At 32.0% G+C, this 27,289-nt stretch overlaps 2 protein-coding genes and 2 long non-coding RNA genes across 4 annotated transcripts; 1 reads left to right on the top strand and 3 right to left on the bottom strand.

The window, feature by feature from the left end:
- Window positions 1-371: 371 nt before the first annotated feature.
- On the bottom strand, window positions 372-9,757 carry LOC128162255 (multiple epidermal growth factor-like domains protein 10). The gene is made up of 9 exons (XM_052825422.1): window positions 9,723-9,757; window positions 9,410-9,471; window positions 9,162-9,324; window positions 8,996-9,060; window positions 8,732-8,894; window positions 8,588-8,649; window positions 8,304-8,441; window positions 7,254-7,391; window positions 372-2,278 (listed from the first exon to the last, which is right to left on the bottom strand). Exons 1-9 carry the CDS (start codon window positions 9,755-9,757, stop codon window positions 2,070-2,072), a joined length of 1,035 nt encoding a protein of 344 aa, XP_052681382.1. The 3' UTR covers window positions 372-2,069.
- An 8,621-nt stretch (window positions 9,758-18,378) lies between these two features.
- On the top strand, window positions 18,379-20,254 carry LOC128163574 (uncharacterized). Its single transcript, XR_008240821.1, has 4 exons — window positions 18,379-18,666; window positions 19,153-19,268; window positions 19,918-20,076; window positions 20,214-20,254. It is a non-coding gene; the product is annotated as an uncharacterized LOC128163574 (long non-coding RNA).
- LOC128163575 (uncharacterized) lies at window positions 19,484-20,948 on the bottom strand. The gene is made up of 4 exons (XR_008240822.1): window positions 20,588-20,948; window positions 20,211-20,376; window positions 19,873-20,049; window positions 19,484-19,656 (listed from the first exon to the last, which is right to left on the bottom strand). It is a non-coding gene; the product is annotated as an uncharacterized LOC128163575 (long non-coding RNA).
- A 58-nt stretch (window positions 20,949-21,006) lies between these two features.
- Window positions 21,007-25,300, bottom strand: LOC128162254 (uncharacterized). The gene is made up of 3 exons (XM_052825421.1): window positions 25,023-25,300; window positions 21,492-21,717; window positions 21,007-21,173 (listed from the first exon to the last, which is right to left on the bottom strand). Exons 1-3 carry the CDS (start codon window positions 25,272-25,274, stop codon window positions 21,007-21,009), a joined length of 645 nt encoding a protein of 214 aa, XP_052681381.1. The 5' UTR covers window positions 25,275-25,300.
- Window positions 25,301-27,289: the final 1,989 nt, after the last annotated feature.

Genomic DNA, 27,289 nt, shown 5'->3' with positions numbered 1-27,289 from the left:
TTACGAGAGCCGGATTAATAACTATTTAATTAAGAAGAAGATAGAATTCTAGCAGCGGTTTTTATTAGATTTAGATGTTTTTCCTTCACTTAATATGTTTATTTTATTTTTGAAACCGCGGAGTGGTGTTGTTCTATCACATTTTATGTTAAGGAATAAATGTGAGCTATTTATAGTTGTCACGTGATAATGCACCAATGTGGCATTAATGTTCCACCTGATGTTATTGCACTGACATCTATTTTAAAGGATAACACTATTTTTTAAATCTAATTTAAACAGTAATTTAATTTCACGATTTTTAATATAACAGTCAAAATAAGACGTTAAATTGCCCAATGGCATATGCTTCCTTAACAACCCCGAGATGGCAATGAGCACACGGCAGGTGCGACCTGTTGACAGGGAATGCTTACTCCTCCAAGGCACCTGATCCAACCTCTATCCTTTTAGAGTTCCGTGTTTGCTTTGCTTTTAATTTGTATTTCGCTATGTTTGAGATGGTTGACAATTTGTTATTGTCTTTAAAAAGATAATGTTTACTGAAGGACCTGACATTCAATAATTGAAAACTAACGATTCTTTAAATTAAATGTTAACTTTTTCTTTAATCTTTGACGTGTTATTCGGAAAATTTTCTTCTGCATGAACCGCTTAATACATGTATGTACATCATAATGAAAATTAAAAATCATTGATCATTTTCAAAATGCAACTACACAAACTCAAATACTTTAACATCTTGGCCCTACGTAATGATGAGACTAAAGAACATTGATCAAAAATATTTTTAAATATGGTATAATATTAAAAGAGGCATGGTCACTATTTTGGTCAAATTCTACATTTTGTTTTTGTTAATTGCAATGTTTTTGATATGCATTGTTAAAGATCAAATAAAATCTGAGAGTCAGAAATAGTGGTACATGTATAAGCAAGATACAGGGCTCACAATCATTTGTCTTGTAAACAAGGCGCGTGGCCTTTTCTGATTACATAATTTCAATATACCAGTAAAAATCTTATTTCAAGCTGATTTCAAGCATTAATTAACAGTTAAAATCAATCTACACATTCATTTTAGGCCTAAAACTGGAATTTGCACTCCAATATTTAACATGAAACAAAGGCTTTGTTTATATAGCAAAGAATTGTAACTGTAACTCGCTTATAACTCAACGAATGGCGCTAAAATGATCGTTGCCAATTAAAATGTATAAAGGTAAACACTACATTCCGAAAAATATTTTTTTTTGTTACAAAAATCGTGACCTTATCCCTTGAAGGTTTATCGGAGTATAATTACTAACATATGCTATGAGAATGATAAAATTAAATTATATGTAACCACAGGAAATCATTCGAGATGACTATTTTACTTTTTGATCTCAAACATTTACTCACAGACAGCACGTGTGCTATTATATAATACTGATGTGTACAATCAAATTAAAAATGTATGATATTATCGGTAGTTTGATTCTCCAAAAAATATATTTTTCTGCTACCTTGAGTTGCTATTTACAAAAGTGGATACATGTGAATCAAAGAAGAAATTAACATCAAATCTTGTAAACCAGGATCAACGTTAAAAAACTAAATACATCTGGATATTAAGGAAAATTTCTAGAGATTAAGAAGGACATGTATCAGCAATAAAATTCACAGGCTAGAAGTGAGCGTATTATGACCCTCGGAAAATGTATAAGTCGATCGGTATTCGTTTTACATTTATCAAAATTCCACAAACTTATTACACTATTCCGCGAGGTCGAGAGTTGGTGGTACGAGCGCCTTGACTGTCGCTCTCCAACTGCCGAATAATTAAACATGGCCATCAATTATATATACATAACAAAATATTTCTAACAATAGATAATAATGGAAAAGTAAATGTACAGAGTTACTTCAATCACCGTATTACTTGAATAAACTGAATGTCAATTGAGAGTGTCCAGATCAAAGTCACTCAACGTCAGTCGTAGGGGAAAAGGTGTCATATCCAAGGGGTACATTTCACAAGGCGATAGCATTATATACTTAGCAAAAGCATTCTAATAATGATTCCACTATTTAATGCTATAGTAAATATTGGAATCGATTTCTTTATTGGAGTTTTCCAGTCGGTAGGTATAGAATATAGCAAGAGCTACGAATAAAGCCACTGCTGCAAGAACACCGATTCCAATCATTAGCAGTGGCTGCTTTCTGTTCGCTGACAGTTTTTGGAAACGGTCTTCGTTAACAGTTTTCATGGAGTTTTGTGGCATGGGTGTTTCTAGAAGAAAACAAAAAAGAAACTATCATATTTCAAAATTCAAAAACAACTTGCTTTTGACGACTGTATGATATTTTAATTGCATGATGCATTGGGAACTCATATTAGGAAAAAAAGACTAACTGCTATAATCTTTTTTTATTAAACATATCAAATGCGTTGTTGCAATTCAAAATTTTAATGTGTAGATATTTTTTCACGATTCAAAAAATAAGCTTTTCCGACAAACAATGGACATTGAAAATAAGAAGGATTAACCCTAAATTTCAATCAAAGTACTGAAAGTACTGGAAAGCGCTAAGCCGGGACGGAAGTGTTAAATTATACCGAATGTTATGAAAATAAATGTAAAGAATCATATTTGAATCGGGGTTTGTTCGTTATTGTAAAAATTCACGTACTCAGAATTCTGAAATGATATAGAATTCGGATATTATGTCTTTGTTATAGAATATATAAATCTTTTCAATGATTAATGCATGCTATCGTGTTACAGTGAAAACAGAATGCTGATGACTTTTAAAAAATCATAACCACAGCATTTAATGTAATGCAATTAATGTAAGTGTATCTTTATTTTTGAAGCATAAAATGTTTCATCAACTAGACTGTAAATCAAAGTTTCCAATTTACAAATTATAATTAATCTGCCTTAAAGCATGTTTACAAAGATCATGATTGATTTTAGAATTTAAGCAATTTCTGGAGAGCGAGAAAATTTGTTGTTATTTTATAATAATACTGCTTGTTTGTTTTAAGTAGATTTTGCTAATTTTCAGCAGAGCTACACAGCACATGCTTCTTGTGAAGAAAATAAAGTGAAATAAGATTGTCGCAAATAACAAAAATCAGACTATGATTAATAGTTATTTATGTTTATTTGCTAATTTTCATCATCTTTTTGTTACTACATCTGACAACTTGCAAACCAAAAGAATGACAAACAATAAAAAATACAGTACAAATTACGATACCGATTGCAAAATAAAAAGCAATAGAGTTTTGACTAAAGTAACTAAAGAAAATACTGATCGCATTACAGATCTGCCTTGCAGGAAATGCCACTGACTTATTCTTCTAAATTTTAGCTTTGGTAACAATATTTCCAGCCTTCTGTTACAATACCCCATGCAAAGACCATTAATGCATTAACATTACTGGATGTTAGAAAATTTAATATTTTACAAAATAAAGTCCCTTCTAACCAATTAAGTATCAACTAGACAGTCTCTTCTGTGGTATATTTTAGGGTATATCATTGAATTTAATGAAGTATCTAGCTCACATCTCATCATACGTAAAAAGTAGCGTGTTTCAACAAGTTTAATTTAAAGGGTGTTGTCATGGACGCCGATTCAGATGTCACAACAGTATTTCACCAAAGGTTCGCGTGAAAATAGGGCTGAGGGATTTACCTTGGAACTGGGCCGTTTCCGCCTGCGACAAGGGTCGTAATGTAATGAAAAAACATGTGTCAGGTGTCTGACTACCCAAGTTTTGTAATAATGCAAGATCATTTAAATTTCTTAAGCGTGTTGGGTTTTTTTTAGGGGAGGATTGATGAAAAGTTCTTGACTTGTGGTCTTGTGCTTTTCAAGCACACGCTTAACTTCGACGTAACAAACTCTCGCGCTTTGATTGATGCACATGTGTTTTTGCTACTAAATTGTAAAAAAGTTTTGTTTAAAAAGATATCAAGAGGATTTTCCCAGAAGTTTGTTTTGAATTTATAACTTGTATCTAGATATGCGCATTTATGGTAGGGATATATAGCAAACTCCATGCGCGGATCAGTGGGGGGGAGGGGGTCCGGACCCCAATGTAGAATTCAAATTTCTTTAAATTAAATTATAGAATTACCAAAAATATGCCTCGGACCCCCATCCCCTCCCCGGCAAACTAAATAACCGTCGGACCCCCCCCCCCCCTCGGATTTTTTTTGTTTTGATCTGCGCTTGAACTTTAATACTGTAGTGACACCTGCAATACATACGAGCTCTGCCGATTGGATGAAAACTGTTAAATTAGCAATAAAATCATAGTTGCACACGATGAAGCGTCGTCTACGCAAATTAAACGAGGTGTCACTTTATAACGATTATTACATATATTTACTGTAGTATTTCAAGTAACTCAACAGTTACATTTTTTTATAATTTTTTTTCAAATCATATGTTGGATCATCATTAAATTTCATATCAATGCAAACTGATAGAAAATAATTTGGGAAATATTGCATACAGAAATCGAAGCCTAAAAATAAAATTGATTAAAAACAGCTCAAATTATCGTGAAAAAAGGTGTTAATCGAAATATTTTGTATAAAAAGTCTGCATTTGTATATAAGACATGGTGTTCATAACTGTAACGTATTACATGACGTCGACATATTATGCGTAAACGAGGGTCTATTGCTCCATGCCGATGAAGAATTTTAATCAAATCACCGGTACCAAATAACACTCAGGAGATTGCATTGTTTGAAAGAGATAAGGCTAGATGTTTTTACAATAATTAACACTTTTAATAAGATATGGAAAGCAGTCAAATGTATCAGAGTTCTCCTGAGTACGACTTCTCTAGCATCCGCCAGTAGGTGGCGGTATTTCGGAAATGCGAAAACAAAAGTGGAAGTAGGATTAGAAATCTGGCGACAAAAAAGCGTTGCAGCTATGCTTAGCGCTTTAAAAAGCAAATGTGACAGTTTTTTTACAATGTATGTTTGGTACAGTATACAGGAAAAGAAACATATAATAAAACAACTCTTTTCAGACAAATGTGACGTCATCAGATAAAGCAAAGTCCATATAACATATCAGAGAACCAAAGAAAAGGAACCACATGTACACGTACATATATACAGTACCGTCAACGCAGATCTCGTATTTAACCGCGCTCCACCCGTGGTTATTGAATTCTTTCCGCGTTACACCATCGCGGTTAATTCATCGATGTTCTATAGTATCAGCTGCAAATAACGTTTTTCGTAACCATCAACGCGGATCTCGTATTTAACCGCGCTCCACCCGCGGTTATTGAATTATTTCCGCGTTACACAATCGTGGTTAGTTCATCGATGTTCTAAAGTATCAGCTGCAAATAACGTTTTTCGTAACCGCCCCCTCCACCTCTTTAACGTTTTACTATCAAAGTAAATCGAATTTGACTTACGTCCCAATTGTTTAACAAAAAGGTGTGAAACCATCTCATTGACGGGAAATCAGTCTACGCTTGAACGCACAGAATACACTGGTATATAATGAGACAGGTGGATAATCCGTGTAACGAGTGACCATCAGGAATTCCACCTGTTTTTCGAACAACTTTACTAACAGTAATAACAATAACATTTACCTGCAATCTGGTAAACTGTTAAACGTGTTTAAGATAAACACTCCCCCCTCTGCAAAAAAACTAAAACCTTCAATATAAATTAAGAGAGAGAGAGAGAGAAAAAAAAAGAGAGAGAGAGAGAAAAAAAAAGAGAGAGAGAGAGAGACTCGACAATTAACCTACTCCGTGACAAGCACACGTTACACGGTGTACGTATAGCATACGATCAACGGCAAAATATGACAAGTTTACTACTATACCCTTAAAATATAAATAGATATTGATATCATTTTCTCTGTTTTGAATATGAAGAGCTACTACACATACGTCGTATCAGTTTCGAATTATAACATTTGTCTTAATATACACAATAAAGGAAATGTGTACAAAAATAGTTTGCCTTTGAATTTTTTAGAAGTAAATCATGATGTATGCATTTAATAACATTTACAATTTACCATGTTGTTTCGTGATTTAAATTAACTACCTCATTCCATATCTTGTAAAAAATAATACCTTACCTGTAAATGATCGAGTTAAAGCAGTATATATTTTGTTATACAAAAAAAAAAAACAAAAAAAAAAAAAAAAACAAACTAAATATCTTCCTTCAGGGGCCACCAACCCACCGAACAAACAATGGTGTGAAACGATCTGTTGAAATCTAGATATCACACCCTATTGATTTTTTTTGGTTCTCTTCAGGTTAGAATAAGAGAACAAGACTAATTATTTATTTTAATATCATCAATCTAACTCTGATGTCAACCTGAAAAATATTCTCGCAACCTTAAATTGCCATAAACTGCTTTGCAAATATTATTATATGATACGTAACGGTCTTTTAGATCGTGTATTATATCACTCGTACAGAAAACCTTGTCCATGAACAATTTCATTTAATAAAATGATGTACATGAAGTGGCGTGTATCTAATAAATATTTTTTAAGTCTAGGGAGATAACTCGCGTTCAGTCCGATACTTTTGTTCACCTGTAATTTATCGTTAAGACAGCGGCGGTGTTGATTTGCTGGACAACTCTACCGCGGGGGTACGCTGTTTTACCTGAGACATCTGTTTTAAACCGCGTTGCAATTTGGACCGCGGGGTGCGCGGGAAATACGGGATCCGCCTTGACCATACTGTAACTGTATCAAAAGCTTAATCATTAAATTCGCTATTTCTTTTGAAATATTGTAATGAAATAGTAAATAGAAAACAATTGTCTATATTCGTCTAGTTTATTGCTGTGATTTTTTTTACTCTTTCTATAGACATGATCATACGACGAATTTTGAACAACAGTTGTTTGTCATCTCAAATGTATAATCTAATTTAATAAAGTATGTAATTTTTGATGGACAAAGAGGTTTTGTGGAAACAAATGCGCTCGAATTCAAAGGTTATCGAAAGTCAGAACATGCAGAAATATTGACGGTTCAAAAAACAGAACGGATATAGGGTAACTTGTGAATGGTAACGTATTTATTTATTTCCAATGGAGTATAGTAAATATTTCTCAAATACAAATTTGACGGTGATTATAACTAGCCTATGGTAATTAATACATGTGTAATTAATATAAAATACAGTGTATCTCTCTTTCAATAAAATTCTGACCAATTTTTCAAATGCAAATACCTGTTGAAAGTTCCATGCAGCCATTCACATGATCACAGTTTGTCTCTGTACAGTTACATATTGACTCACAGTCCATACCATGAAAAGGGTATGGGCAAATGACGTCACAGCTTTGTCCTTTGTATCCCTTATCGCAAGCTAGATAAATAAAGATAAGAAAGTGTTAAGTGGCATTTTTTATGGTTTGAGAATTAAATTGACCAAATGATATACATGTATGATATTGAATAGTGTAGAACAACCAAACTCTACGTACGTAAACATTGATATGGTTTCGTACAAATGTATTCCCAAACGTTGTTAAGCTATATATATACAGCAAAGTAAGCACACGTAAGTATGCACTTATTAGGTATGGAAATTCTGAACAAGAATCTTTAAAAACTAAAGTTTAGTCTCATGGATCCCAAAACAATAGGCTGTCATGGAAAATCTCCACCAATGAATGTCTAAGCAGGCATTTGATAAAGTGCCGTTACTCACAAAATGACACGATGGGTGTTACGCATAAGACTATTCATTTAAAGTTTAGAGTACCCCAGTTACGAACAACAAATTATGCTTTCATGTCTTGTAAAAAGATTGTCTAAAGACAATCATATTAGAGTTGTAGGTAGCTATCTATAACAAATGATGATATGGAGAAATATGAATAAAAAAAAACGAACCAGAATATTGGAATATGTTTGAAATTGGCATGTATACTTACAGTGGCTTTGAAAAGCGTTTAACCAGCATTTGCCAGTACTTGACTTTATGTGTTCCAATAAAAAGCACTAGGAGGAATGCAAATAGCATTACCAGCAAATATACGTAATCCGAACTTTCTACCGGGCTCATAAAGGACATTCTAACATAGTGGCACTGAGATTGCGATATTGATATTGAAATCAAGCTACATTTTATTTTACGTAAGTAAGTACGTAAGTTATATTTCTTATGCATCCGACGCTAATTATTAGTGTTCGATAACAGTTCAATAACCTTTGCATATCATTGATAGAACTAGAAATACTGCATATTGAGACATAAAATTATAACAATATATACCGGATGAATATCCTCTGCACCCATTCACATGATCACAGGTTGTTTCTGCACAGTTACATATTGACTGACAGTCTAGACCATACGAAGGGAAAGGACAAACAATCTCACAGTTTTGTCCCGTGTACCCCTCTTCACATGCTACATAATATTTGAATATGCGACAAATGTTAGATACTATCAAAATGATATATGATTTTTTCGAATAAATGTCAACAAACGGTTCGTGATATGGCAAACAATAAGTAAAGCATAGTGTAAATTTAAAAGATCATAACAATACGTACGCACACATTCCGTCCTCTCACTATTCAGCTTGTATCCGTAACAGCAAACAGTTCCGTTTTTTCTTCGGATATAAAATATCAAATTTTAAATGTGCATATTTACTAATTCTCTGAAGAATATTCAATGATAAAAAAAATACCTACCCATTACAGATGTTCTGAACACTTTTGTCTGTTGAATTTCCACAGCCGTTTACATGATCACAGAAGAGTTCTGTACAGTTACATACTGACTGACAGTCCATACCATATGAAGGGAAAGGACAAACATTCTCACAGTTTTGTCCTGTGTACCCTTTTTCACAGGCTACATATAGATGTTTAATAGTATTCAAATTATACATGTACATTGTATTTTGTAATAAATTTAAAACAAATAATAGGGTAAAACACTTCTACTATACGTACGTTCACACTCCGTCTTCTCTCTATTCAGCTTGTATCCCTGACAACAAACAGTCCCTCCGTTTTTTCTTCAGAGATAAAATATAAACTATTGTATGTGTATTTGTACATACATATGCTATTTTTCTGAAGAATATTCAGTGTAAAAGGAAGCAAAACAATTACGTACCCTTTACAGATATTCTGAAAATATCCGTTTGTTAAATTTCTACAGCCGCTCTCGTGATCACAGAAAAGTTCTGTACAGTTACAAATTGACTGACAGTCTTTTCCGTAGGAAGGATAGAAGCATTTGGTGTCACAGTTTGCTCCAGTGTAACCCAATTTACACGCTAAATAAGTCAAAATATAGGACCAAAATTCAAACGTTCGAGACTTTGTCAAAATGTGCGTGTTTACATTTACTCTAAAACTTACGTAAACAACTCTTTTGCACTTGATCCCACTGGTACCCAGCACAGCAAGATGTTCCATTTCCACTACAACATCAATAAAATTAAGACGATCATTTTTTTTAGAAATTTTGAAATTGACAAAGTCGTCAAGAATATCATCTGGAGTAGTTTGACCACCTACTTTCCACAAAGTGTTGCATATATCACTTTAAAGTTCCAAAGCAATGACAGAAATAAAAAGCACAAAGCCACGTTGTTTATCATTTTTCTTTCCTTTTTATTTAACATAAATCAATGATAATTAATGATTAATTCTAAGCATTTTGTCTATTCACAATTTTCCTTCCTTCTTCCGTGAACATACATTCATCGTGAATGTACATTGTCTTCCTGGTGCACAAGTGTATTCATTATAATTTTATGTTAAACTTTGTAGAGTTTATTCCATGTAATTAAAAATAAATACATGATTTATTTTATTTACAAAGTATTGTATTTCCATTTATGATTGGTAACTGTTTGCTATCATAGCATTGGTTTTCATGATAAGATGCCAGTCCCCAAACACTTTTCGTTTCAAAAAAGTAAATATATGAGATATATACAGGTAAACATCATAACCTCGAGCTTGGGGGCGGAGACTTTACCAAAAGCTATAGATTTATGTACATAAATCAAGGCACTGAGATATCCAAAGCTGCTTTCCAATTTTAATTTGGTGAAGCTTTTATTTACATGTATTTTAGTGCCAATTTTTGCCGAATTCTTCTATTACGCATAAACGAGTTTTAACTTTGATGAGATGTTTTTAGTTTAGTTATTTTAGTTGGTTTTTATTATCTATAGAGCTAGCATTACAAATCACACAAAATATGTCTATAGTATAAGTGTACGTAAAGCTAACATACCAAATATCACTTGATACGCTCACATACGGAAGCGTATTAGTGCCACATATACACTTCACATTTTTATATTTTCTACACTTGAAAATGTAAAATTCACACTTTAATCTGTAAAATTCACACTTTTATCTGTAAATTTTACTTTAATCTGTGAATTTTACACTTTAATCTGTAAAATTCACACTTTAATCTGTAAAATTTACACTTTAATCTGTAAAATTCACACTTTAATCTGTAAAATTTAAACTTTAATCTGTAAAATTCACACTTTAAAGTGTAAAATTCACACTTTAAAGTGTAAAATTCAAACTTTATAGTGTAAAATTTAGACTTTAATCTGTAAATTTTACACTTTAATCTGTAAATTTTACACTTTAATCTGTAAAAGTCACACTTTAATCTGTAAGATTTACACTCTAATCTGTAAAATTCACACTTTAATCTGTAAAATTCACACTTCAATCTGTAAATTTTACACTTTAATCTGTAAAATTCACACTTTAATCTTTAAAGTGTAAAATTCACACTTTAATCTGTAAATTTTACATTTTAATCTGTAAAATTCACACTTTAAAGTGTTAAATATACCTTTTAATCTGTAAATTTTACACTTAAAAGTGTTAACTTTACCCACTATCCTATAAATGTGGCTCATATATACACATACATTTGAGAGTATTTATCATTTCTGATGGTTTGATCGAAGCATTATGTACTGAAATATTTTAATTAGTAAATATTTCAAACTTTGTCTTAAATACAGTGACATCATTACACAGTGATATTTAAAAAAAAAACGTGGATTTTTCAAATAGATATAAGTCGTTTTATTCCTCGGCTTTTTTTCACACTTTTTTATGATGATTTTACAATAAAAATAACAAATAGTGTTGAATTACTGATCATTCAAAGAATATACATTATGTATCATACTGTCTATACCTCGATTTAGCATAAGTACGTTCAGTACTTTGAGTTGTGTACGTACTACAAAAACCTGATTAAATAAAATTGTACTGTATAAAAATGAATAAAATTGATGCTTTAAACTAGTAAAAAAGTCTTGTATACATTTAGCAGGCTTGAAGACTGTGTATTTGCATAAAAGTGATCAAAAAGTCAAAACCCCAAAACATTGATACAGATAATTCTACAATTTATGTTGCGGCCACCATATAATTATGTGGTGACCGGATGGCCGTCAGATAAATTAGTGGTGATCGCTTGTTTTTAGTCCATTAAATTATCACTTTTTTCAGTTTTTGTGAAAAGTTTAATCTGATTGAAAGAGACGAGAGAAACGGCTTGCATTATAAAAAGCCCTTAGCGTTGAACATTTTTTGGCCATGTGACATTGATACATTTTGTCTAAAAGAATTTAACTATAACCGTTTCAGTTTTTGAAAAATTGAACACTGTTAATGAGAACTGATTTCTCGATTGCAATGTTATTATTAAAGCAAATTAAGAGAAATGTAGGACATTTAATTAAAACAGCCATGTGGTGTTGACTTAGTATTTTACAGATTAATGTGTGATTTTTACAGATATATGTGTAGACTTTACAGATTAAAGTGTGAAATTTAAAGATTAAAGTGTAAAATTTACACTTAAAAGTGTAAATTTTACAAATTAAAGTGTGAATTTTACACCTTAAAGTGTGAATTTTACACTTTAAAGTGTGAATTTTACAGATTAAAGTGTAAAATTTACGGATCAAAGTGTAAAATTTACAGATTAAAGTGTAAATTTTACACTTTAAAGTGTGAATTTTACAGATTAAATTTTAAACTTTAATCTGTAAAATTCACACTATAAAGTGGGAATTTTACAGATTAAAGTTTAAAATTTACAGATTAAAGTGTACAATTTACAGATTAAAGTGTGAATTTTACAGATTAAAGTGTGAATTTTACACTTTAAAGTGTGAATTTTACAGATTAAAGTGTGAATTTTACAGATTAAAGTGTAAAATTTACAGATTAAACTGTGAATTTTACACTTTAAAGTGTGATTTTTACAGATTAAAGTGTAAAATTTACAGATTAAAGTGTAAAATTTACACTTTAATGTGTAGATAATAAAAAAAATGTGAAGTGTATATGTGGCACTAATACGCTTCCGTACTTACAGTAGTACTCATGTTGGAAATAACACATGTAGGATTAACCGGAAGTCATTTCACACATTTCGGTTTTCGTATCTTATTCATATTTTTGGCGCATACTTCAATCATCTTATATCGTTTTTGGAGCGTCACTCATTCATGTTACATCGTTTTTGTACATAAAAATAACTCAATTCCGAAATTACATGTAATTGTTTTATGAAATTAGCAGTTATCATTCTTACCGTATATACTCGCCTATAAGTATTGTTCGCCTAGAAGTCGGTTGCCGTTTTTCAAGTTTATTTTCAAGATTTTGCCATTGACCCTCTTATAAGTCGGGTAATTTTTTCTGGATAATCAGTCTACAGATTGCCAATCAAATAAGCACATTTTATCAAGCATGACTATATTCTAGATAAAAAAATATTGGTGTTTGACCCCTCTGTTATCAGTTCTAGATGCAATGCATTTTAAAAGTGTTGTGTTCAGTTAAGACATCTATCGTGGATGAATAACTTTCGATTTTGGACGCCATTTTTTTTTATTGATACATTGATGAAAACTTGGTGTAAGCTATAAAAATATTTAAAATACTATTGAAAATAAAATGATAGTGATTTTGATCCCCTGTTGACTGATTAAGATGGTATAGCCCCTTTTAAAAGTGGTGTGTTAGCTTGTGTTGTTTTAGGTGACATGCCACCTACAGCCACCAATATAGCTATTATCACCTCATGTGTAATTTATTATGAATAAATATAAAACGATCTTTATTTTCTTTTTAACAGACCAGCAATTATTCTTGTGTTTAATTCTTTAAGTATAAAACAGAAATTGCTGTTTTGTAATCCCACTAGATCGCTTTTAGACGCCATGTTTTTTAATAGTTTTCTGTAAACAGAGTTATCTTTCTTGAAGTTTGTAACTTACGATTTTGGACGCCATTATATTTTTTAAACACTCATTACAACTAGATTATAGCTCAAAAACTATTTTAAATGCTACTGGAAATAAAATGACAGTGATTTTATCCCCTATTGACTGATTAGGGTTGGTGATTAGCCTCCTAAACTCAGTGTTAGCTTGTGTTGTTTTAAGTACAGTTATACCTACAGCTATTATCACCTCAGGCGTAAATAATTGCCTGTTTAAATAAAAAATACTATTAAATACACCTTGTTCATATTTTAAGAAATACAGTTGAAACTTTCAATGTATTTATTAAGTGTTTTTCTTTTTAGTAATTAAAAAATAAAAATGTCAAGTATAGGGATCGCAAGTCAAAAGTTGGAAGCAAAATGGCACCCAAAAACGAAGTTTTACTCAGTGGAAAAATTATCTGATTGTATGTCACGCCTATAAGTCGGACCCCTACTTTTTATTCAAATTTCTACTCCCAAAATACCGACTTATAAGCGAGTATATACGGTAGATCAAATGTACATACACAGTGTTTTATTAAACATATCGGATATTTATCTTTCGGTTCATTGAAAAAAACATTTGTAAATTTGTTGATAGGATAATACTTGATTACATTTTTTTTTTCTAGCATACATGCAGTACATTAATATCTTTTTCCTTTTACCGTCAATTCATACATGTGCACACATTTACATCAGTAAGTGAAAAGTATATTTTAAAAATTTGGGATAAACGATAACTGCTCTTGATATCGAAAAAATATTTTACTACTAATTTTGTTCAGAAATATTTTTTCGAAGAGACAATAGGTTATCAGCTATTGACAATATTGATTTGCTTATTGCTCCATAGCTTTCAATGTAATATTTTATTCTTAAAATATATACTACTTTTTAAAAAAAAGTAAGTTTGTTACTTTGTTGTTCCAATATAATGTTGTCTCACCTAAACCAATATTGATAATATTGTTATGTATATATGCAAGCCAAAATTTAGCAAAACAAACACAAAAACCATTTTTTAGCCCCTAGTTATGCAACTAAGAAATACTTTTTTACTTTATCACATGTTGATTTTCATACAAAATGAGCCTAAAAAACATTATTTCACATTTTGGTGAGAGAAGAAAAATAAATGATTCAATGTCGGTAAAATGAGAGTTTTAACAATTAATTTTACTGTATCCCGGCCAATTGGTGTGAGTATTCGTTTGTTTTCCATTGTTGAATCAGTAATTTGATTTACGACACAATAATCATAATTCAATTTTGTAATGTTTTCTAATTTTACTGAAAGATGAATCTCAAGCAAAATAAAATTTGTTTAACCCCAGTCTCGTTTCCATCTAATGCAAAGGTAGACCTGTTTTGAGACTTTATTAGAGCCAATGCAAATCATTTTAGATTTTGAGCAATTTACCTTTTAAACCAGAACATTATGAAAAACTTATCTAAGTTATCAAGAGCAACAAAAAAAGGAAGAAGGAGAATTTTGTTAGCCGTCAAAAGTTAACAAACTATCGTCCGCAAATTGTGAAAGCTGATGTTCTTCATCATTAACAAAAACAGCTCTGTTATTATTGTTTTGTTTTAGTAGAAAATATTACATTTCTGCACAAAGCAGGAAGAAATATGGGGCAATGATATCACCCTGTCTACCAGCTCTTTCTATACTGATTCGTTCTGATTTGTGTCCACATTGTAGAATTTATGCTTTGAAATTATTTTTAAAATCTTAATCCAGTCTATATAGTTTTTCCAACAACCAAAGTAATTTTCTCACACTTTTCTTGGTAAAATGTTGCAATAGCTTTCCCTTTCTTCGAATATGCTTAAATAATTCATAATTAACAATACATATTTTCAGAATATGATTTTTTAAAAATGTCCAAATGAACAGACAACTCTTTAAAAAAGTTTTAAGTGCAAAAAGTTCATTTAATTGACTACATACATACTCCCAAGTTTGGTTTGTGTCAGCCAAATAATAACTTTAAAATAATACAATGTATTTGACGTGGTATAGATCAATCAAAATTGTTCAACTTGCCTTAGTTATGGATGGACTACCTTAAATGATAATTCTACTACAGTTGTTGCCGAGATCAAAGAGATGCCGCGGACATTATTCTCCAATATACCACGAACGTCATCAGTAAAATATTAGATCAGAAATACCTATTTGTCTCGCACTGAACATGAAAGTACAACTTCAAACCATAAACAGTTTTAAAACCATGTCAATTTCAGGTGTTAGTTCCAGTCATGATCAAAACGATGTGTATTGCCTCAAATGTTTATTTTTAGGAGATCAATGCGGCTGTTCCTAGGACCTCCCTAGCACATTTTCACTGCGTGTTTTTACATAAAATATATAACGTGTAGTAGTAATAATCATATTAAATTGTCCTTAAAAGATCCAGAATATGATTCAAAGATATTTCATAAATAAGTGAAGAAGATCCAAAGAAAAAGTATGTCGTCTGCATGCGATTTCTTTAATCGATACACATATGTGAACATTACTAGCAAAACAGTTGGGGTTACACGGAACAGTCGTCAAAATGACCTAGATCGTCTCTCTATAAGAGAAACGATCTGTAGAAACACTAGGCTGTTAGTAGAATAGAAATAACGTTCTTGTTTTCGTGAATGTTGCAGGATAATCTCCTCGGTCTAAAAATGTTGTTTTGAAATATAAAGACTCGGCTAACGCCTCGGCTTTTATATTTCAAAACAGCGTTCCTCGACCTCGGAGCTTATTCTGCAACATTCACGAAAACAAGAACTTTATTTCTTAATTAAATTCTACTTTTCTGGTAGATCCTGAAAAGTGCTGTTGCTTTTTATAAAGTCCATCTTCTATTAGAACAAATATCAAAAAATGAGCTCCGGTAAGAATTTATATAACTTTTCCTTAATATTTTACGTATTTATTAATTCATTCAATAGATTTCATCGAGGCAGCAGTACTTTTTTAAAAATCGATTTATATCCAAAAGATCGTAATGATCTGTTTATTATATGCCCATGTAAAAATGGAAATTAGATATAGGCTTCCCGATGTCAAACACATCGAACGTACAGTAAACACTCTAGAAAAGAAATAATGCACGCTCTAAAAATAATCACATGCCGAATCTAAACAGGCATAATCAACAGGATTTGTTGGTATGATAATTGTTTTAAGATTGTCTTCTGTTCATTTATAAAATGCATTTTTCCGTGTTAAAAAATGATTGATCCGCCCCTATCTACACAAAATATGCGTCAAAATTTACAGTATGACGTCACATCGACAAGTGCACCGCGATCAGTCAGTTGTTTATACATGTGTATGTATCGTTGTTCGACTTATTTGACTACAAAGTTGCATGCATAGGTAATTTCTAATATGTTGTTTAATGTTTTCGCACCCATAACAATTGGAAATCATTTTATTTGTTAGAATGTTTAACGACGTGTTGTTTTGTGTGATGTCATAGTTAACATTTCCCGTACTCTTTGGTCGGCGCGACCACAAAGTAAACCTTAACGTAGCCCGCAGGTTTGCTGACACAACAATACGATTCGACGTAAATAGTTGTTCGTCATAGCAAATTCAAATACTTTTTAAAGATAACAAAGGATCTTCAGACATAAAATGAAAAATTTCAGAAAGCTAAATTGCAGTTTATACGAACATTTATGATTATCAAGTGCTAAAATTTTAAAGACGTGACATATATTGTCGCATTTAGGTATTAGTGTGCGTTGGAACTCCTTCATCTAAAATCATGTTTAGGCACGTACATTGTATATAAATTGAACCGTATGCATTAACTTCGCTTGTTTAAAATTATACATTTTGTATTTTCAAATACCGGTCTAACTATCAAAAAAAAATTTATCATATATGATTATAAACTTATTAATATGTCAATAGTTGTATGGTTATATTTTTGCATTGAGTGATTAACTCATTGAGTTTCATGAAAAGAAAAGTAGCCATGTTTCTTCTTTTCACAACCTTACATTAATTGCATTTTTGCATTCAAAAGACTTTCATAATAATGTTAATTAGATGTGCATGTTCTTATAATTATGTGTTAATCAGCTAGTCTTGTAAACCAGCGTTTTTTTTTTTTGGTCTCGGGCTAACGTCGTGATGAAAATATAGGTTATTGTAAAATCTTTTTAAATATTTGAAGTTCTTTTGCGAAAAATTGGCCGAGAAGACATATTTATTATTTTTTCTGAAATGGTTCAAAATTATCTTTTTTGCTATTGTGTTGAGTTAAATTAAGTTCGTCCAGATAATGTCAAAGTTTGGAGCATAGTTTTGGAGTGAGGTTTTTTTTATTAAGATTAACATTTTACTATATATTTCATTAAAATGGCGTTGCATGATTTTATCAGCGCAGCTGTGTTTTGATCACGATAACATTATTACCACGTAGACGAATCTCAAATAAATTTTAGAAACAAAACTCTGAAACCTATCGATCACGGGGACAAATTGTCATGGTAGGTTTTTTCACAAGCAGTAAACCCGCGAGCTACCTTAAACAAATTAAAAATGATCTTTAGAAACATAAAAAATATTTTTTTTTAAATCAAATGTAATTTAAACAAACAGTTAACGTGCGAGTACCCATTATTGCCGAACGATACACATTCTTTAAAAATTATTCTCTTCATATTAACTTTCATGTAAAATTTTCTATGCAGATCTCTGCAATGTTCATTCATACAACTTATATGGTGTTTTTTATTTCATTCTATTCGATATCGACTTACTTCTGACTAAAAATAAACCATGTCCATGACCTTTGATAAACAGAAAGTCGAGTACCCATTATTGCCGCTTATATCTTTTCATCATTATTCACTAATTAATCGACATATTATCTAAATTATGTGAGAAAAATGACAAAATAAGACCGATGTAAGTTTCTGAGAAAAATTATATTTAATCAGAAACAAAATAAGATTAAAATTTGAATTAATTTTTTCAATGATGCAAACATCGCATGCGCACTGAGTTTTTATCGAACATGTGGAGTTGGTCGTGGTGGCATGAAAACGCTATTCCTCCCAACGAGCGCAGCTCTGGCATACTGGAGGAATGACAACAAAGTCCTCATCATTTGTAAAGCCTTGGCATACGCAAGGATACCAATTGTCGCAAATGTCACATGAAAACCAGCCATCGACAACTCGATCTGATGTGCTGGTTGATGGGGCCTCGTGACTAGAGCAGAAGAAGCACAATGTAGTGTCTGGCGTTTCATCAAAGGTGACTTCAGGATCTTCTACAAGCTGGTCAGCGAACTTCTAAAAATAATGATTTAGAATTATGGTAAATTTTTTTTATTTAAATTTTTTTTTTGCCCCCCTCCCCCCTAGTCAGTTAGGGCACCACTCCCATTATGGGTCCTCCACACAGTCTGGAAAAGTTTGTATTACAAGTCAGATTTATGCAATTTACCACTGGTATTGTCTCTTTACTTGCCTCAGACTTTCTCCAGAACACACTACCAAACTCGAAAAATAAAGTGTGTTAAATTTACATTGCGATTGATAGTCTACATTTTTACATATAAACAAAACTGAACCACTTCAGTTTACGGTGCTGGTGCTAAGACTATCAGAGGCAAGTAAAGAGACGATATCAGTTGTAAATTGCATGAAAAATTTACTTTTACTGCTATATTCGAATTTCGGACCTGCGGGTTAGTAGATTAAAGTTATACCTAGAGATAGACACCCAATTTTTGCGACATTGTCGTGAACTGTTGCATTAACCAATCATCAGACTGATTAATCTATGTGTATATGTTTGTAGGTTTTGTGTGAGTTGACAGGTTAGTTGTTTACTAAATGAAGGCAGAATGATGTTTGACAGACTCTGGGTATTTACCTTTGGTTTTATTGTCCTTCGCTTGGGCCTCTCTAAGACTGGTAAGTATTCCTCATCCTCCTACAATGGAAAGTATGATAAAATTGTAAAGCATTGAAATCAAATCTTATTAATATGACAGCCAATTATTTTAACCCTGGTATTTTTTATTGTTTTAACAAATACTGGTTAGTGGCTTAAATACCGTTGATTTTCTTTTTCTGCTTTGTTTTACGCTTTTCTCTTCTTTCTTCTCCTTAATTGTCTTCTTCTTCCTTTCAGCATCTTTTCTCTTCCTTTCAGCCTCTTCCCTCTTCCTCTCGGCCTCTTTCCTCTTCCTCTCAGCCTCTTTCCTCTTCCTCTCAGCCATTTCCCTCCTTTCCTCCTTTTTCTTCTTCTTGTCCTCCTCATCTGCTTCTTTTTGTTCTAGCTGAGTTATTATCTCATGTCCTATATTACATGACATTTGGATAGGATAACATTCATTATTTGATGGTTAAAATTTAAAAAAAATGAATATATTTTATAAGATATTGAATAGACAATTGTTATCATTTTAGACTTGATCTCTCTCTCTCTCTCTCTCTCTCTCTCTCTCTTTCTTTCTTTCTTTCTTTGGTTTATGAAAATTATCACATCTTTTTGTATTTTTTGAATATCATTTACCCGTTAAAACTCTAGATGTTGTTATGATTCGCCTTTTTTTATCAGAAGTTGGCAGAAAGATGGGGAGAAATATCTCTGAGAGGTTTTCAGGAATCAGACCCTGCTTAACCAAAGGATTTTGCCCAATAAAATGACCACAGGCATGGCAAAGAATGTCCTGTTTTTCAGGTGGATTGTCTTTAAAAAGAAAAGAGATTAATAATGGTATGAACAATTTAAACTTACTTCATAGAAAACTGTTGGTTGAAAAAGTAATTTGATGATTTAAGCTGTCTTTTGACTCTTTTTGTGTAGTGTGGTATAAACATGTTTCATTTTGATTTATGATTTTCAATTACCAGGAGTTACTTCTTTTAGAAGATGCTGTTTGGGTTCAGCAGGGTGAGTTGGTTCTGGTCAATCACCTTGGGATTAAAAGGGAAAATGCCAGTCTTTCTGAAGGCCTCCTTGATATGGTGTGGACTGAAGCACTGATCAATGGCGGATGACAACACTGGTGCAAATCTAATTAAATGAAATGAAAATTGTAATCGAATGCTGTGCTATATGTTATTCAAATATGTACCAGTAGGTGCAATATATTGTATTCTCAGCGAATTGAAAGTTACTGATGATTTATTTTAATTAAATAGTTTATATGGAGCTTTATGAAATTAAATTAACTACAGAGGTATTATATTGTTGATATAGGTAGTCATGAAGAACATGGCCTTACTTTGCCTTGCCAATCATCAGATCTTTCCTGGCATACCCCAAATTGACAGCAATGTCAGAAAATTTGGATTTAAGGGGTTTGAAAAGGGCCACATCCAAAGGCTGGGTTACATGTGTTGTGTGTGGAGGTAACCCGTACAGCTCCACATTTTCTGACTTTGCCCGCTGTAGTAGTTTGAGAGTGAGATGACTCTCGTGGTTGTCAAGGACCAGTAAGGCAGGTCGTTTATGAACATTTGGTAAGAACACTGATTCAAACCATTTGTAGAACAGTTCGCCGTCCATGTAGCCGTTTGGTGAGGTACCAAACAACCAATCTCTAGGAACACCTGTCAATGTAAACATTTCAATTTTGTTTGTGTATGTATTTACCATCCACCGCGTCCTTCTTATCATTTTTAATTAAAGTACATGTATTAATTATATACCGGATACACAGATATTTGCTGTGATGTGGCAGGTTGATGAAACACTTCTTGCATAAGTATGTTTCCTTGACCTCTCTGTTAGAACCTTCTCTCGTTTGTCCCTTTTGCTAAACCCAGTCTCGTCCACATTGTATATGCTATCAGGTTTGTCCATTATCCCTAAGAAAATTTTTTTTAACAACATTTGTACATTCTGGTGGTACATAATATTTAAATCAATTGGGAAATTTTGATTTTACATATATTTTTTACTTTCTTTAATTGTGTTATTACTGCACGTAGACTGTTCTCTTTTCTTTTGTTTAGCTTAATTTTCCATTCAATAGCATACAGGCAGTACACTTTTGATATATTGTGTTTCATAATTTATTATTTTTTTATTTTTTAATATTTGTTATCCTTTGATTAGTTAGCAGAGAGCTAACTACCATTCATTAGCAACTAACACTAGTATTGCATTACTATCTTTATACTAACCCATATCTTTCAAGCATTTTTCCAGCAGTTGGAAATGATTGTTGATAACTGTTGTGTTGGCCATACCATATCGACCCCGGTCGATTGAATCGGGCGTCCTTATTCTTAATTCTGGGTGTCTCTTCATGAACCCTCTGAACCATTTATTGGATGGACCATAATTAACATTGACTGTTAATTCATTATCTTGACTTTGTTCCTTGATGATCATTTCTCTTGCAAAAGCCTGTTGTATTATGAGATAATTATAGATGTGAATTTGACTTCTTAAGATTTTTTTGGTATTTATGTTGATTGGCAAATCATTTTGATGTAAACAAAAAGTTGTTATTCATTGATACTTTTTTTTCGTAAATTATAAAACTTTTATAATATTTTTAACCCATGTAAAAATGTTTGCCCTTCTTGACATGTTGTAGAAAGCACTACAAAAATATCAACCATTTTTGGGGTAAAATAGATTTTTAGACGGAGGCTCTATGAGCCTCCTCTATTGCTACCGGTCAGCTCACATGTGACGTCGATAGTGGATTTGACAGACACCACCTAGTGGCAAAAATTGCAATATTCGTTTGGGATTCATATTTCAATATCATTAATGAAATATATATCTTATTTACAATCACAATAAATAGAACTATACATATTGCGATCAATAAACATAATTTCTCTCGAAAATTTTAGTCCATACGTCAAATTCCAAGTAAATATGAATATGCATGAGTTAAAAAATAGCAATGGTGTGTAATCGTCTAGTGGCTATTTATACTTATTATACAGCTTCCTGTCCGTGACGTCAAATAATGAGGATTCCTCAAGAACCATCTTGTGTTGACCGAAACATTGAATAATTATGAGATTCAATGGATAAACACGGCGTGGTTCTTAGTCTGTATCGTATATTACTTGCGCATTATCAATTAATCTCCAGCGGAGATATAACTACACTCCCGCCCCCGGCATCGATCCAATAGAATTATTATTAAGCAAGTTGAACCACTGCTATGTGGACTTTAGTAATCCCCAAATTTAGTACAGACAACCGTGATCGTAGCATAGCACATTTTAGTTTAGTTTTACTTTGCATGCATACTAATCCTACTATAAAGGTAGTGAAACAAATAAATTAAACATCCAGATTACACCCTTTAACGCAAAAAAAACAAACAAACAAAAAAACAACCCACACATTCAGTGTGTGCATAGGTAGAGTACCCAGGCCACGTGCTTCATTAATCCTACATTGTCTGGTCAGCGCTGTCGATTTCAAAGTAAGTTGGGAAGTCAGTGTGTTTTTGCAAGCTGATAAGAGAATTTCGCGTGAAAAAGTGTAAAAACATTTGAAAGAATGTACATATTTTCTTTTAAAAGTGAAGTACGGGGTATTACAAGATCTATCGCTGTATACTATTTTAAATTTAGCTTTAAAGCGATATTACAGCGAATTTCTTCATCTTGGATATTTCCCTTTTTAAACATAGTTAGATAAAAGAATAGAAGTCCTGCATATACTGAAAGATTGAATCTTTTTACAGCAAAAAAAAAAGCTCGCAATTGCGTGTTAAATATTTTCCCGAAATTCTAAATTGATATCTCTAAAATTTTGTTTACACCACAAGTAAAATATGTATAAATTCGTAATATTTTTGTCCCTTGCAGAAAGTCACGATGAAATGTTTACAGTTGATGCGCTAAGCTGTTGATCAAAAGGCGGAGCTAGCATTATCTACTTTTTGGACCACCTGAAATGATTAAACCATCGGTAATTTTTAGCAAAGAAGATGGGCGGATAAGGCGCGTAAAATGCCCATACATGGTCGGACAGGTTTACTGAAAAATTAAGATATCGAAAATCTTATGTTTTTTTTTTTTTTAAATCATCTAAAACAATATATATTTAACGAATCATTGATTTTTAACCTATAAGTATGTTCAATACTTGGAATATGTTGAATCAAACAGACGTACACGTATCAAAATCTGCAAATACTGTCATTTTTTAAAGAACTTCAGGGCATTTTCTTTTATGGAGTGGGTCTGTGCTCCATATTTTTCTCATAGTCTAATTAAGGTCTATTGGAAAACAAACCGATTTCAATCAACAAAAACGTGGAGAGATGACCCACTATACATTAAAAATATCATTTTGTTTCCCAACAATTGAACTTTTTGAAAAAATAATACAAGTCCGGTAGTTCGTGGCCAAATATTTAAAAATCCCACTTTGTTGTGTCTGAAATGGCTCAGTGGTTAGAGTACCTGACATAATCTAACTTTATATATCTAGGGTTTTTACGTTACGGGTTCAATACCACCAAAATTTCCGACAATTTTTTTTTGGGTTAGATATATTAAAAATTGACTATAGTTAGAAATTTTGCTTTTGCAAACTTGTATTATAATATATTTCAATAGATTTAGTTGGGGAAAAATAAATTCAAAATAGTATTTCACTACTAAACCGAATTGGTATTTGTGCAATCTTATTCCCCCATCTTCTTGAGCAAAATGAGCTGTAGCGTCTCTTATATATATATATTTCATCTCCAAACTTTTTGAAACGCTTAGAAATATATTTGATCTATGTATTTAAGCATGAACGACTTTTTCATATGAAAAAAATTCACTGTTCAAAAGTTGTTATTGATTATATATCATAAATTTTAGTATATATTGTGAATCATTAGGTATAGTATTAACTAACAAAATATGTTTTTGTTTTTGCACATTCCATAAAAGAGCATGAATATGTTAGCAACGTAATTTCTGTCCCGTAGTATTTAGTATTACAAACTCTTAATTGATACTCTAAACCTTCTATACCTTAAAATTTGAAGAAGAAAAAACCATTATTATTTTTGGGAGTTGATTTTTATCAACTCTACTATGCGGTTATTCTGGCAATCCGGAAGTGAAACTGTGTTTGGACCTAACCACAGATCATCGCCGCTGACAAGACATAATCGATAAATTCGATGTAATGCATTCTGAAGCATTAAATATTATTATAGTTAAATATTGCTTGGATCCATATAATTTTCCACAAATATTTATATTACTGATACATAGTTTGATGGAATTCATTCTATCTTAAAATATTACGCAGCATGATTCATATGATGTTTTCCTAAAAGTCTTAAAATTGTCTTACAACATGAAAATTCATATTATGAAAATATGCATTATTCAGTTACGGATTAGAAACTGCTTGGCATGCGAAAATACATATCGTTGATTTTAAGATAAATATCAATCGATGAAATCAACTCCCATCGGTACTTCAATACTTGGAATTATTAGATTAATCTCCTCCGCAATGATGCCTCCGTCTCTCAGTACTTTTAGTACTTTGATATAATATGTAATAAGTTATTTGTAAACTCATAGTGTATTCAGAACATTCTTAATTTCACTAGAAGAAATTGCTAAATTTTAACAAGAGTTTTAACAAATTTAATAGTTTGAGAAGGACAAACAACTTGACAAAGGGTGCTATTGTGTGTGTGTTTGTGTAAGGGGGGGGGGGGGTACCTTTATCATTTTCCGTGTCAAAGGAAAGGCTCTTTCTGCACAGTATTTAACATATTGTACCAAGCTCGTTTCCTGGTTGCGAGTAAGACACCGGTTAGGGAACCCTTTAAGTTTTTGTTTACATCTGTAGCGTAGGGTACGGACAGGTACACCATGTTTTATGGAGGCTTTTTCCGCAGACAACTTGTTCTTCCTCATGTCTTCCAATGCATTTTCCAAGGAAATTCTACTGTATAATTTCCTTTTCCTCATCTTTACAAATAAAAAAAGCCAAAAACCATAAACGAATCTTTTTCATTGAAACACATCAGAAAAAATAACATGCGCGGATCAAGAATTTTTTCCCTGGGGGGCGAATTGAAAGTGTGGGGGGGGGGGGGTTAAAATTCCATAAATCAAAAAATACCTAATGGGGGGGGGGGGGGGTCCGAGGCATATTTGCGATAATTAACCTATGTAAATTTAATAATTTTTCATTTTCCACTTCCGACCATCCTCTAGATCCGCGCATGTATAAATTATTAGACTATTTGAGCAAGTGAAACAACTCTTGCAAGGTTTATTTACGAGTAATGCCCCTTTTAGTTGACTGCAGGTGCGTGTTAGAAGATCTTTGATCCGCTTCCGGTTGCAAAAAACATGGCGTTTTACTTGCGAGCAGACGCTTGGTATTGATAGTGAATTTTGTTAATATAGAGGCTTTAGCTTGGATAATTTTGCTTCGTATCATTACAAGTCGGATAATATCAAGTGAATTCTGACCATAACAGTATTGATCCTGTCATCAAAGTGGATATTTTGTCAAACTTTCAGAGGGATGTGCTATCGCACGTTTACAAATGGACGTGATTTCATATACATACCTTTCTACCGGTGAGTTTCTTTGAATAGTTGATTCTTTTCTGTTTTCCAAACACCTAACGTCTACGTAAAATGACGTAATTTACGTATCTTACGTCATAATTAAGAAACAACAACAAATTGGCGGATTTTTCTTTGTTTTTATTCAATCGGCAATAATGGGTACTCGGCAATAATGGGTACTCGCACGTTATAATTATAAATTTGTGCTGAAAATTGAAATAGGTAAAACACATCATCACATTTTGTTCTATAAGGTATGAATGTGCGTTTGAAATCTTCCATTTAAAATCATGTTTAGACAAGTAAATTAATTGATCTGTATGCATTAACTTTTCTTCTTTTACGATTACAATTAAAACTTATTTATACGATTACAAAATTATAATGTCAATAGTTGTATGGTAATAATTTTTGTATTGATTGACTCATAGTTTCATGAAAAGAAAAATAGCCATCTCTTTTCTATTAACAACCCTAAGCTTATGTTAAATGCATTGTGCATTCGATAACATTCATAATTTTTAATCATTTTTTTTGGTCTCAGACTAAAAAATTAATGATGTCGGGCTAACGTCATTATGAAAATATAAGGTTTTTTGAAATCTTTTAATTCTTAAATCTTTAAAGCTTTTTTGCAAAAACACATAATGATTATTTTAATGATTCGATTCAAAATTATCTTTTCTGATTTTGTTTTGAGTATAATTAAATTCATCTAAATCGTCTAAAAGTTTAAAGATTCGCGGGGGTGTTAAGGAAGCATATGGATTCTGAGTTACATGTAATTTTGTGAAATCACAAATCTTAGTTATTATGTACATATTCAATTATCTAAGCAACGAAACGTAGACAAAAAGCAAATAAAAATACTGAAGTCAATTTTTTTTTCAGAAATTAGTTTGTATTACGTAGATTTACACATTGATGACGTCATGACAAAAAGTTGAATGTCATGTGAATTTGATCGGAAAGCATTGTAAACATATTCAAAATATAACTAATCTAAGAACTCTAATAAAATATTGTGGTGTGATTTATTGAGAATGGAACATAAGAATACTGGGAGAGATGATAGTTTTATCAATCATTCGCTAAAAGGTATGTAAATTTGCTTTTATTTCTCGGCCAGGCTTTCCTCTGTCGTTGTTTACGATATAAAAATCCGACTAGAACAACACTACCCCGCATATATTGAACTTGGAATTTTATATGTATCGTTAGTTTGATCAATGCTTAAATTGAAAAGTGCTGCTAGAATCCCATGTTGTGTGTTGTTTTGATGCAACTTGCCGTTTTCCGTACAAACTTTATAAAAGTTGGGAAGGTTTTACGAGAACCGGGTGAATAACTATTGAATTAAGAACAACATAGGATTCTAGCAGCAGTTTTGATTAAACTGAGAT

Source organism: Crassostrea angulata, chromosome 9 (genome assembly GCF_025612915.1).
Source record: "Crassostrea angulata isolate pt1a10 chromosome 9, ASM2561291v2, whole genome shotgun sequence".
NCBI lineage: Eukaryota > Metazoa > Mollusca > Bivalvia > Ostreida > Ostreidae > Magallana > Magallana angulata.
The sequence above is the reverse complement of the archived record's forward strand: the minus strand, read 5'-3'. Positions and strand labels throughout refer to the sequence as shown.